Source organism: Dermacentor silvarum, chromosome 1, assembly GCF_013339745.2.
Source record: "Dermacentor silvarum isolate Dsil-2018 chromosome 1, BIME_Dsil_1.4, whole genome shotgun sequence".
Classification (NCBI taxonomy): Eukaryota; Metazoa; Arthropoda; class Arachnida; order Ixodida; family Ixodidae; genus Dermacentor; species Dermacentor silvarum.
The window spans coordinates 120,676,726-120,691,322 of NC_051154.1; the positions used below are offsets into that span (position 1 = coordinate 120,676,726).

A 14,597-nucleotide genomic window follows, 5' to 3' on the forward strand; every position below is an offset into this window, starting at 1 on the left:
GCGATAGCCTTTAGATAGCTGCTTTCTGTTTCATTGTGAAGGTCTTTAGATTCCGCTTTTTACATCGCCCGTCGCGGTCGAGCAGCATGCGGCAAACAACACAGCGCTCTGTTTTAGATTGAGGAAGCAATCGAACTTCGCCGCACCAGCTTGGCTTGGCCGGCTCGTGTATTCCAAGATTGCACTGGTGCCGATGGGATCTCAGAGGCCACGCCCAGCTGCCAGCCCACGCGGCGCACCACAGGGAGAGGAAGAAGCGTATGCGGAAATTATTTGCAATGCCACACGTAGCAGCGAAGCGTGGCAACAGCCGCGTAGGCAGGCACAGGCATGGCCTGGGTGTGACCCCCGAAATGACGTCGGGGAGATCCCGGAGGCCATGCCGAGCGACAGCTGCCTACGCGTCGCCATGAGTGGAAACGAATGAATGCCCTGATCGCTTGCACCGCCGCTCGTAGCCGCGCAGGCTTGCGCGTGATGCCTGAAATTGCACCGGAAGATCCCAGAAGCCACGCCAAGCTGCGCTAAGCTAAGTGAATGCACTAATCTATCGCCACCGCTGTGCGTAGCCGCGAAGCGTGGGGCTGCTCGCGCAGCTAGACACACGCAAGAGAGGGAGCTTGGCTGCTCTGGGTACAGTACAGGTCAGTATAGAATTCTTCCATTGCTTTTACTATGTCATCGAAATTGCTCATGATATTATCCTGCTTATCTTTCAGTGCATACATCTTGCCTTGTCCTATGCCAAGTTTTCTTCTCACTGATTTCATGCTGTGTCCATATTTTACTGCTTCCTCAATCTTTTCCATGTTATGATTTCGGATATCCCTTACTTTCTTCTTGTTGATCAGTTTTGATAGTTCAGCGAATTCTATCTGATCTCTCGAGTTTGACACTTTCATGTTTAGTCGTTTCTTTATTAGGTCCTTTGTTACTTGGGAGAGCTTACCTACTGGTTGCCTTGGTGCCTTACCTCCCACTTAAATTGCTGCTTCTGAGATCAGCCTAGTTACAGTTTCATTCATTACCTCTATGTTGTCTTCATCTTCCTGCTCTAAAGCTGCATATTTGTTTGCGAGCACCAGCCTGAACTGGTCTTCTTTTACCCTTACTGCGTCTAGGTTGGCCTGTTTCTTCTTGACTAATTTTATTCTTTCTCTCTTCAAATGGAGGGAAATCCTAGACCTCACTAGCCTATGGTCACTGCCCTTTACCCTACCTAACACTTCTACATCCTGCACTATGCTGGGATCGACTTAAGAGTTTAAAATCTATTTCATTCCTTGTTTCTCCATTAGGGCTTTTTTAGGTTCACTTCCTGTTGCTGTGCATCTTTAAGAAGGTATTCATTATTTGGAGCCTATTCCTTTCCGCGAATTCTACAAACATCTCTTCTCTAGTGTTTCTAGAACCGATGCCGTAGTTGCCAATTGCTTGTTCACCAGCCTGCTTTTTCCCCATTTTTGCATTGAAGTCGCCCATGACTATAGTAACTGAGTTTGCACCTTTCTCATCGCTAATTCAACATCTTCATAATATTGTTCTATTTCTTCATCATTGCGACTAGAGGCTGGGGCATCAGCTTGTACTACCTTCATTCTGTACCTCCTATTCAGCTTTATTACGACTGCTACACTCTCATTAATGCTGTAGAATTCATCAATGTTGCCCGCTATGTCCTTATGGACAAGAAGTCCTACTCTGAATTCTCTCTTATCTGAAAGACCTCTGTAGCAGAGGACGTGGCTGTTAGTGAGCACTGTATAAGCCTCACCAGTTCTTCTAACCTCACTAAGGCCAATGATATCCCAGGCAATGCCTGATAATTCCTCAAATAGCCCTGATAAGCTAGCCTCACTCGACAGGGTGCGCGTGTTGAACGTTGCCAGGTTCAGTTTTAGGGGGGGTGGCGTGGAGCAGAGGTAGAACACCGGGATTTTAATCTGAAGGTCGTAAGTTCAAATCCTTCTCCACTCCACTACATTTTCAGGCATGGAGTGGCGCCTGACACCAGAAAAAAAAAAAATATATATATATATATATATATATATTGCCGAGAGTTAGTGGGGCTATACTAGTCCAGGTGCAACCAAATTAGAAAGGCCCACTAAGCTTAAACAAAGTCACTCCTTCACCAGAACAGGAATTGGTCTCCCTGGTGCAGTATTCGGCCACTACCTCCCTCATTACTCCTACAATTAACCCATGGCCCTCAGTCGCCAGCGGCTGCAGAGCACTTGACCAAGGCGGCGGTCAGACCTGCGACGCGGCAGAGGGTGCCAAGAATCTGTGGGTCCGGACAGGCCGCCACTGGAAACTGAACCTGGTTACCTAATACAGAGTTATTAATAATTTGACAACTCCGTATTTTTGCTCTAAGATAAATACTTCTCAGAGTATCTTGTACTCATATTTAAAAACAGCCTTCGTCACTGTCAGGTGTGGTATCAGTGCGCAATAAGCTCATTGCGGGGGTTGCACTGTGCGCAGATGGCCAGTCCCGCCCATTTCATCTGTCTCACAAACTTTCGGGGCGGCAGGCTTACAAAGCAAACAAACAAAAAAAAAAGCACGGCTCTCAAGCTTGACAAGCCAAAAGTAAACAAACCAACTGCAACAAACCGAATCGCCACAACTGTACAATCACCACTTCTTATGGGTAAAAATACACAAAGCAGACAAAAATGGTACACAGCGCAGGCATCGATATGTTAAGGTAGGTCACCACCTTCGAAAACCGATTTTTTGAAAAAAATGGATTTTTCAAAATTAATATTTTTAGATTCCCTGTCTAACCAAGAATATTTAGCAAAAAGAATTATTTTGATAGCTCAAGCGGTTCAAAAGTTCTGGCGATTTTTCCAACCCCTCCTAGATGCGTCCGAAACCGAAACTGAGGGTTTCTGATACCACGGCGTCTGTTACCTCGTCATAAATGTCTCTCAGAATGCATATTATGCCATTTTAGTATGCTTTAGTTCATTTTCCAGTGCAAGTAATTTTCTGAGTTCATTAAAAAAATTCCGCTAGAGGGCTACGGGGCGATACAGCACACTCTGTTTACTTTGCGCGCGTTCACGTGGCGTTTGCGTCTGTGTCGCGTGTGCTTTTTCGTGCGCTTTTTGAACATCGTGGATTTAGCGCTATTCACTCAAGAAGAAAGTCTGTGTACTCTATGAGATATGAAAAACCCGCCCACTACACAACGATGGCGTGCCTGACCAGTGTCTGCTGCCGTGTGAGGAAGGCCGCGCGCAACTCAGGTGGAGACGCAAGGCAGGCAAGAAAAAAAATCCATGCATCAGCTCGCTCAAAAGGAGACCGTGCCGCTTCCAAGGAGGGCCCAAGCTATGAGCCTGGTGGATTTTAGGCATTTCTGGTGTTTTTTATTACATAAACATTCATTTGAAATCTTTAAACCCTTTTTTCTCAAAACATGTTTTTTTTTTGCTTTGTGCAGTTGTGCGAACCGTGATAACTCTCCGTGTAATAAATATTTTCGCGTAAAATTTTGTGTGCTGTTCTTTTATGCATAGAGCTGTGCATTCAAGCAGACTTAATGATAACGAGCAGTAACTTTTTATACTATGGCCAATTGCGTAAAAAAAAAAACCTGCCGGATATCATCTTTATTAGTTTTTTTTATGATAACGCGCCTCAGCTTTGAGATACAGTGATGATGGTGCTTAGATGCACAGGCTGTTGTCCTCACTACATACCTGCCAAGTCGCATTTGAATCGCATCGACCATTTTTCACTTATGATTGTTGGCGCAACATGCATATTTCGGCACATTTTGATTTTTATAAAAAAAAAAGAATTTTAATTTTCAGCAATTTTCTGATTTTAAACATTCAAAATAACTAAGCTTTACACACCAAAAGTGCAGTTGTAACTTTTGGACCGTTACTGTGAAAATTTTTCTCGAAGGTGGTGACCTACCTTAAAAGAGATAACAAAATCATTCCGGTAGGGCTCACCTTGCCTCTATAAAATCTATCTCACTTTGCGATAAGGCCACTGACAGCACCTTAATGCAAGTTTCACCTCAGTGGCCTTGTATTATTGTAGCAAGTTATCTTGTATGTTTCAAGTAACAAAATACTTTTGTTTTTTAGTCTTTAGTACTCTATCTCAAATACATTTCTGAATTCAGTATTTAACACTCCACTTGAATACTTTTTCGCGTGGTATTCAGTAACTTATTTTAAGTACATTTTCTGAGTACCTTGTACAAGCCTGCCTTGGAAGCAATTGCATAGGAAATGTGCCATAAATTGATATGCTTTTTTGCCACAACAAAGATAGCCTGATAACCTAGCCTTTTGTGATGTCGTTAAACTCAAACCTATGATTTATCACTGCTTGCATGTTAATTATTAGCTTTTTTTAAGATTCTGCATGTACTGGCGGTCCCACCCATGGTAACTTACCTTTAGACCTTCTATTGTACATAAAGTGGTGTTCTATGTTTACAAATTATGTAAAGGAAATATGAAATTTGGAAGAAAAAAAAAAGTGATAACAGGCCACCTGGAAAATGGCCTTCCCTATAGCAGCAGCCATATTATATGACAGGTCACATGAGAAGTCAAAACCCAACAGAAGCAGTTTTTTGTGAAGGACAGATAGAATACAACCTCCACTCATAATTATGAGCTCTAAAGGCAAGTAATATGTCCCAGTCCCAGAAAATCACACAGTTAGCAAAACTGACAAAGAAATTTGTGCCATTTTTAAAGGGACAGTAGGACGAGCGGCCTCATTTGTACTACAATATGTACTACTGCAAGGACCATCAAAACAAGATCAAAGTTCACAGGACGACAAAGTGATCAACAGTGGTCTAAACAACGAATGCATCATGCTGGAGCCAACATTTCTACAAGGAGATTGTCCCTCATCCTCGTTTGTCGAAATATTGGCTCAAGCCTGACACACCCCTTATTGGACCACTGCCGACCACAATAGGCAGGACATGCAGCTTTAAATCATTGTCAGCCTAGTAGATTCTCATTACAGATGAAAACATTTTGCACCAGTGATAATTTGGTTAATTTCAGACCTTTGTTCCAGTGTTCCTCAAATCTGTTTGTATTGAGTTTATAATCCCGGCCCCTTTAACACATTAACAGCAGTTTTTGCACAGTAACATGAACTACTCAATAACATAACTCTCAAACAGCAAGAATGCAGTTACTTCAGCAACTTTTTTCTTCTGCAACAAGCGTGCTAGTAAAGAAAGCTGTGCTTTGTGGCACACAAATACTCACAATAAAATATCATGATGGAAGTGCTTGACTGCACCTGCGAGCAGGAATACAAAAAGAAAAAAAAATCATTTAAACATGTCAGGAAATCTACAAAACCATACAGCATTAACACAGCTTGAAACAGCTCCTGTGCCAACTATGCAGGCTATTGTCTTAGCTTCTTTTGTAACATTACTTATAATGGTTCATTGTGTGTGCAACTAAGGGTGAGTACTAAGGCCAAAGGAGCAAAAGAAAGTCACCTCTGACAAAAGAAAATTAAACTGTGCTAATTTTTATCTTTCCAGCTTTTCATGTTAAATTATGCTCTAACAATGTGTTTGCATGTGAAAAAAAAAAAATCAAGCAACCGATTGAACTACAAAGTAGTGTAGATAGATCTAATACAGTTGCAGTAGTTCGAGATATTGCATATTATTCATGTTGAAATACATGCCAATATACAGAGGCACCTCCGCCCAACACTGCAATTCATCCAGAGCAATAAAGCTCATACTATTTGCATCAATGTAGACCATGAGTTACACATTCCACCAAAATGCAAAATAAAAGCTGACTGTCTTTTCACACTCACTAAATGTTTGAATTACTTTGCAGTATTGGTTTTCAAGTTTTTGTGCAATTTCTGTGCTGTTGCATCACAATGAATGTTCCTATGCATGCTCTTCAACATGCGTGGAATTAAATTACTTATGATTATCTTCAGTATATTTGGCAAGTACTTTGAAAAATATTACGTTATATCCCGTTAAGGCAACCTGAAACTAATGCCCAATTCTTTTTAAACATCAAGCCTTCTATATAAACACTGTTTAACCAAGCAAATACAACTAATAAAATTGCGGGGGGGGAGGGGGAAGGAAACAATCTGGGTCAGATTTTGTAACATTCAATTTTATTTTCCATTCTTCTTTGCTTATGGCACGCCAAGTGCCAATCTCAATGATAACACCAGCCCCACCTACTACCCTAGCTACACCAAAGTGGTTTAGCAATGACTGTCCCTTACTATTAAAAATGGGGGACCTGAGACAAAATGCTAATTCCTGCTGCCTTTGGGCAGCAGGAATATGTAAAATAATCCCCAATAAGATCATTCCCAAGATGATGCGACTAATTATTCTTTTTTGTCGTACTTAAGGGTATAGCCTACAGATTGAGAGTATATTTCACGGAATGCTTTCTCTCAAACATTGTATGCCAGCGCATTATAATAAACGAGCTACAAGTGGTTGAACATTGCCCTCCTCTCAAGCTGCAGCATTCCCCCTACACTTTTTTTCCTTGCATTAATGGCTATGTCCCGCCTCCTTGGGCAACATGTTGTATGGTTATGTGAGTGTTGTCTACTTTCAGTCGAGTTGATTAGAGTTTTCCCACTCTCCTTGCGATGCAGTTTTTCTCGTTACTGCGGTGATGGTGGCCGCAAATTGAACTTTACATGCAGCGCTTGCATTTTCCACAACATAAAGTCGTTGCAGTTTACTTCCTGCACACACCTGCAGTGCAAAAAGACGTGCGCAGCAGAACACTGGTGCCACTAATTTTTCTGTAGCCTGAAAACACCACACTGTATTTGTGTTCATGCAAGAAAACCTGTCCAGGACAGATCAGCTGTTGTAGCCACTGCACTAATGTTATCTTTTGTCGCATTCCACCTCTTCCCTTGCCTTCCTCTGTGCATCCTCGCAGTTTCCACAAGGCCCAGCTTTTCGGAAGGAAGTCATTAAATTTTTCCCTTAAAAGTGTGCACAAGTGTATGTGTACAGACCACAGGTGCAGCAGACAATCTGCATTCTCAGGTGGAAATTTTTGGTGGAAAAAAGTTTGAAGAAATGTCTACATTTATTGAATTTAGGTTTTTATTTTTACAAGTACAAAATTAATATGTATACATATTTTACTAAAACAAGCTCAGTGAAGCAGCATGCATTCCTAGTGATGTCATGTGGGGACTCAATCAGATCATTTGCCTGAGTGACACGACTCGGCCATTTTGTGTAAAATTGGCACGAGAGGGCTGAAATCGCAAGGGGTGGCACCACTGTATTCAATAGTGATACAGATGATTAAAACCCAATAAATTACACTACGCAGAGCACTTCAACTTGGCTCTAGATGATCACAAGGCCTTGACCTACTGACCTGGTGCATTTGTACAAAACTATCAAAATCGTTTCACAGTTCCTTTAAGATGCATGCTGTGATTGCATAACTGAAGCCAATCATTGCTCAAAGCTTGTCCACTCAGTAGGAATCCATTGCCTCGCACTAGCTTCGAGGTATAAGATACAGATACACTGATTTCCCATATAGTTTTATCTAATAGGGCATAAAAAAGAATCAAAGTAACCGAGGTGTTCGATTTTATGAATAACGATCATATGAAGCCATAGAGGCAGAGATTGCATGTGGGAAATTACCTGTGCTTTTGAACTGAAATGCACAACTAATAAGAAAAAGAGAAATGAAAGATCGAAGAAAAGACAGTTTATTGCTGGTAAGAGCTGAACTCACAGCTACCGCTTCATTGTTTGTTGGCTTAATATGGTTTGTTCGCTTCATGTAGGCTCTCCGGAAATATCATTCGTAATATGTGAAAGCAGATTTCATTTCACAGCTGGAGACAAATATATTGAAATTGGTGGTAGTCGTGGGACTCCTGTTAAGCGGGCAAGCTTTGAGCATTGACTGGCTTCAATTCTGCAATTGCAATGTGTGTAACAAGATACAACAAACTCAATATTTGGCTACTGGGATGGTACCAACACTTTTCTCTGTGGGGTCTCAAATGCTCTACGAAATAAGTAGTAGTAGTAGCAATTTGTTGTAATAAGGACAAAAGGAAATTGGAAAAGAAGCGCCATGGGCATTGTAATTCTCACTTTTTAGTGTACACTTGAACTGTCCCGCGGCTGTGAGAAAGATGGAGACTAAGAGTAAAGATGGGAAAGAGAAAAGTTACAATAAATAAATGAGACAGTACACACAGTGCAGTGAAAACATATAATGGTATTTATTACATTTTCACACAAGAATGCCAGCTAGCCAAACTACACACAAGGAATTTACCGCGCTGAGGAATCGAGAGGGTTCAGCTTCCCCCACACAAGAATGCCGAACGAATGATGTTCGCCCATGTCCGACACTTAAGGTGTTCATGTGTGTGGTCTCGCAAATGGTGCATTCGAGTGACCAAGGGTACTATCGCGCAAGCATCTAGCTTGCTGAGCATTTGCTTGCCCTCTTGCGATTCGCCAGGCGCCCTGCCGACAACCGCTGACGAAAGCGTGGAGCCCTGCACATCTCGAGAGGGCAAGGAAACGTTTGGAAACCAAGACGCTTGCGGGATTACACCCCCAAGGCCAGTACTTTGAGCAATGCTTTATTCTATGCATGTCCGCATTCAAGGGACAGAGCATCGCCTGACTACTCACAAACACGAATGGTGGCAAAAAGCATTGGCATCGAGAAAAGACATCGCTACAAAATCGCAGCCCAAAAAGCCCTCTGGGGGTCGCGAGACCAACCGACAAATGCGCAGTCAGTCTGCACTCGACGCTGTCCCCACACCGAAGAGGAGGAAGGCAGTTAGTTCCCCACTCACCCGAATATTTAAATGGCGCTAGCATCAAAACATTCGCACGATCTCTTGTCATAATAAATCTCCTGTACTTCTGCACAATTATGACACCAACTTCCTCCGCCGTGTGTGTGCTACACAGGAAAGCCGGATGCCAGGAGATTCAAGCCATGCAGGGAAAACATCAGTGGATGCGAGGCGCGCACTCACACATTCTTTACTATTTCATTTTTATCACTTGACAAAATGGGAGGGTTATTTTTATTTTTCAAGGTCCGATCGGTCGCGAAGTGACAACCACAGTGAAATTCCAATGACGCTGTGCACAGACGTGTTGCGCAGTGTCTCTAGTATGCCTGTCGATCACGTGAAGTCGCAGTTGTCAGTTCTGAGCCCGCAGCGAGCACGTAAAACGCCTTGAACAATAGAGTCTCCCACTAAGTATGAAGTGCGTGCTGTCATTCGATTTGTGCATGCTGAGGGGTGCAATGCAGCAGAAATTCATTGACAGATGAGTAATGTGTACGGCACAACTTTCATGAGTGACAGCATATTACGGCAATGGTGCAGGAACTTCGAAGCAGGACACACAGACGTTCATGATGCAGGCGGGCAGGAAAGGAAGCGAGTGTTAACCGGTGATCTTGTTCAGCGAGTGGATCAGGCGATTCGAGACAATCGTCAGTTCACTATTTCTGTGTTGAGTGATTCGTTTCCCGAAATTTCATGGTGAGCACTCAATGCCATTGTGAGTGAGAGACTCCAGTACCACAAACTCTGTGCGAAGTGGGTTCCAAAGATGCTGATCGACCATCACAAGACACAACGAATGGGCGCAGCCTTAACGTTTCTCCAGCACTTCCATGATGAAGCAGAAGATTTTTTAAAGAAAATCATCACAGGGGACGAGGCGTGGGTCCGTTTCGAAACTGAAGAAACAAGAGCAATCCAAACAGTAAATACATTCTCATTCCCCTGAAAGTAAAGAGTTTCAAGCGAGCCTTCTCCAGCAGAAAGTGTATGGCTACTGTGCTCTGGGACTGAAAAGGTGTTCTCTTGGCGGAATTCATGGAATGTGGCACAACCATCACTGCAGCCTTGTACAGCGTGACTGCGGAATGTCTACGAAAGGCAATTCAGAACAAGCGAAGAGGAATGTAATCAGGCACTGGCCGCACAGTGCAGCTGCAACAAAGAAGCTCCTGCGTGGTTTTCAATGGGAAGTGTTTGATCACCCACCATACAAGCCCGAACTTGGCTCCCTCTGATTACCATCTCTTTGCTCACATGAAACGCTGGCTAGGATAGGAGTTTGACTCAGACAAACTGCAGACCAGCATACAGAATTGGCTGAAAGCACAGCCGGCTGCCTTCTATGACAAGAGTATAGGAAAAAATTGGTACCACGCTATGAGAAATGCCTCAATCTGAACGGCAACTATGTAGAGAAGTAACTGGAAAGTGTATTAAATGCTCCAAATAACAGTTTTGATTTTCACTGTGGTTTTCATTTCGTGACCGTTCGGACCGTGAGAAAAAAAAAAAAAAAAAAAAAAGCCCTCGCAACGTTTATCAAAATTTTAACACGGTAGCTGACTTGCCAATGAGCAAGTGCAAAGAGACCTGTTGCTCTTAGTTTCACCTCTAGATAACAGTTGCGATTAAAAGCCATGTGGCATGTGTGCAACATTTAATGAGCCTGATGAGAGCACAGGTCACAAATGGCTCACTCGGCTTTCGAGTGCCACTAATCCATTCTTGGCTATTTCAACCATGGTAACATTAGAGGGTTCAAAGGTATGACTCCTTTTAGTTCCAGTTCATAGTGGGAAATTGTCTCAACACACAAAAAAATATTCAACAAGCTCTCTACTTATTTAAACCCCTTCCATGCAAGCAGTGGAAAACCATCCTGGAAGCCCAATATAAAATTACCTGTCTGGATCTACTAATAACAAAGTGAATGTCACCGACTGAACATGGTAATTTCTTACACCCAACATTTTGGGCCCTACTTGGCTCCTTACTCGGGTTAAATGACAGATGGCCCGCAGTGCAGCTTTATAGAAGATCCTGATAAGAAGGGGAGGGGTTTTCACAAAGGCTGGTATACTGTTTTTCTGGTATAGTTGGCAGCTGAGAGAAAGGGTGACTATAATTATTTATTTATTTATTTATAATACCTACATCGGTCGAAGGCATTGTTGTAGGGGAGTCCAAAAAAAAGGAGAAGAAGCAGGTACAAGAGGACAAGAGCCAAAAGAAAAGAGAGAAACATCGACATAATTGAATAGAACCAGGACAAAGTGCTGTCAAAATGGACATGTGGCCCAACAAACAGACTCAATTGCACTAATGAAACAAGGCATCGAAAATATATCTGCAGTGATCTCATTCTAAGCACTAATAGTATGGGGAAAGAATGAGTACCTGAATACATTAAGGCAACATTTGTACATCCCTTTTTTTTTTTTTTTTTGTATGGTCATACCTTGCTAATACATAAAATGGTTGCTTCATATAACTGTCCTTATCTATTCCTGTTTGCTTATTATCAATGCTGAAGAGAAACTTAGCCGCGGTGGCTCAGTGGCTAAGGCGTTGCGCTGCCGAGCACACAGTCGCAGGATCGAATCCTGGCCACGGAGGCCGCATTTCGATGGAGGGGAAAATCCAAGAACACCCATGTGCTTGTCTTGTAGTGCACGGTACAGAACCCAAAGTGGTCAAAATTATTCCGGAACCCTCCACTACGGCGTGCCTCATAATCAGAACTGGTTTTGGCACGTAAAACTCCAGAAAGAAGAATGAAGAGAGCCTTTGCAATCTTCAACAAGACTGTAATTTAATTGTTCCAGTCTAATTGGTATGTAATCTGCGTGCTTCTTATGGTGAAGTCATAATTGCAGGTCACAAACTTCGCAGCCTGTTTCTGTACCCTTTCTAAGAAAATTTCTTTCAATACGGCTGTAAAGGGGTCCCAAGCAACACAAGCATATTCAAGAATCGGCCTAATTTTCGTTAAATACAAAGTTTCCCTGAACTGTTTCGGCGCATGTTCGAAATTTGTTCGGAAAAAGTGCAGCAACCTTAGCAGCAATTTTATCAATGTGACATGTCCAGTCTAATGTGGAAGTGAATGGAATACCAAGGTACTTGACATTATCAGTTGCTTTTAAGGGATGAGATTTAAGGACATATGACCTGTGTATCGTTTTTTTCGTATTGGTAATTGTAACACGAAAACATTTCACTATGTTTAGGTTCATGTGCCAGTTGCCGCACCAAGACCTTTTGGAGGTTCGACTGTAAGACCACAATGTCATTAACACATTTCACCGTATAACACAATACACAGTCATTGGCATAGTCTTACTGTAGATTTAAGACCATTTGGAAAATCACTGATGAAAATTAAAAACAGTAGGGGGCCCAGAACTGAGCTCTGTGGCACACCAGATAGTACATCTGCGGATGATGAGGCCGTACCATTTATAACCACACACTGTTGGCGGTGGGTCAAATAGTCTTTCAAGCATGCCAACAAATATTCTGGAATTCCCAGGAGGGATAACTTGCAAAGAAGGAGGTAATGAGGCACCACATCAAAAGCTTTCTTAAAATCAAGAAGAATGGCATCCAGTTGCACTTATCTAAGCATGAAGCAATATCATGTATGAATTCGGTTAATTAGCTTTTACGTTGTAGAAGAAAGCCCTGCGCAAAAACCATGTAGGGAAAGATTTAAAAAATATATATATTATTTGAAGATGTTTCGTAAGGCATGAATAGATGATGTGCTCAATTATTTTACAACACACTGAGGTTAGCGATATCAGTCTGTAAATACATACACGTACTCAGTCACCATCTTTATGTATGGGTGCAATATTGTCCATTTTCTGGTCTTGAGGGAGCTTTCCTTGGCACAATGAAAGGTGATAGAGTACAACCAAAAAAGGAGCAATATGATCAGGGCAGCGTTTTAAAATGTGGTTCGATGTGCCATCGGGGCCATGAGCAGAGTGCGGGTTAAGTTTATGCAAAAGAATCCCGACACTCTCTTCTGTTATAGGAATTTCACTCATTTCTGGTAGTTGCAAGAGTGCGGTATTATCAGTATCGCGAATTTGTGCTGATGATGCACATATTGGCGCAGAAAAAAACAGATTGAAAATATGCGTTAAAACATTCAGCTTTGTGTATGTCATCTTTTAAAACCTCACCGTTGTTTACTAAGATTGGAATGCCCGGCAAAATCCTTTTCATTATTTTTAACAAAGCACCATACTTCTTTGGTGTTTGATTTGATTTTATCTCCAAATGAAGACAAATATTCATCTTTTGCCTGTTTTAGTGGCTTTCTAAGTTCAAGGCCTAGGCGAGTCAGCTTTTCAAATAAATCCACAGTTTTCTTTTGACAATAAGCTTTAAATACCCTAGCCTTTCTTATGATAGAGGCACGTAAATCTTTACTTAGCCAAGGCTTATCACTGCGGGAACTCAATGTCAGAATTTTTGTTGGAATAAAATATTCATTAGTGACAATAGCTTTTCTTTAAACAGCAACCACAATGTTTTAATCTCGAAGTCATGGTTGTGTTCCATAAACGCAACCAAGTATGCATCTAGGTTGCTGTTTATGGCATAGAAGTTGCCCTTGTCATAGAGGAATACCTTTCTTGGGCCTGATATACTGAGCTCTATTTTTTTGCATATTACAGTAGCTGCCACTATGTTGTGATCACTGATACCGGGCATCGAGATAACTGATTCAATTAGGCTCCTACGATTACTAAACACTAAATCCAGAACATTGCTACTTGCCAAGCCAATGTGCTTGGGAAAATCAACAAACTGATAAATGTTGTAAGTGCTAATCAGCTAGAAAAAAATGAAATAAAGCTCAGAGTGATTGTTCTCCATTGGGCGTAGCTCATGCCAAGCAACATCAGGCATATTAAGATCTCCCGCAAGTAAAATGGCCTCTGAAGAAAGGGATAAAAGCGTCTTAGACAATGGCATAACATTTGTATTTCCCGGTGACCTGTAAAACGAACCCACAACCAAGCTATCTCCTGTCCCATCTGGAGGCAGCAGTGGCACTGGCACCGCAGTAGAGGTAACTGTTGTGTTGCCTCTGTCACTTCTTTGTCATAAGTGCAAGCAGTGAACATGTATAGCACACAGGTTGCCCTGGAAATGACTGTTGTTGTTCTGCATGCTTTGAATGTGCCACAGCTCGAGTAACAGCCTTTCAGAGAGATTGGTCTCGGTAAGATTGAGATTTCATCAGAGGCAATACCATACAGCAAAACCATAAAGTCGACTTCCATTATTTGAACCTGATTGAACCAACGAAATTGATCGAATTATCAGGCGGGTTGAATTAAACAAGATGCAGAAAAAATGCCATAACACACCACCAATTTATTTGGAAGCATTTGTCCAATTCTAACAGCCTCCCAAATCAAATGCACGCAGACTTTCTGTGTGTCCAAAGTAGAAAACTAACGTAGAAATTACATCAAAGCTCCTAAACCAAGTAGAAACCTAATGCGCACCCATTTTTTTAGCAAGAAAAATGGGCACAATCTAATCCATGTTACACAATGACAGCCTGTTTCCTAAAGTCAGCTGTGCCGCCACACGGCTTCTTTTAAAAGTCTCATTGACCACAATACACCCGTGTAAACCAAACACACACTGTGAAGGCAGTTATAGTTTCGTATCCGATTGCA

The 14,597-nt window shown here is 42.0% G+C and overlaps 1 protein-coding gene across 2 annotated transcripts in view; it reads right to left on the reverse strand.

Moving 5' to 3' along the window:
- Positions 1 to 14,597, reverse strand: part of LOC119435935 (uncharacterized) — a 167,538-nt gene that overhangs the window by 150,418 nt on the left and 2,523 nt on the right. For both annotated transcript variants that reach the window (XM_049660887.1, XM_037702637.2), the window contains exon 2: positions 5,274 to 5,307. Coding sequence is in view for 1 of the 2 variants with exons in the window: in XM_037702637.2 (XP_037558565.1) it covers positions 5,274 to 5,286 (13 nt within the window). In the remaining variant the exon portion in view is untranslated. The remainder of the gene's footprint in view (positions 1 to 5,273; positions 5,308 to 14,597) is intronic.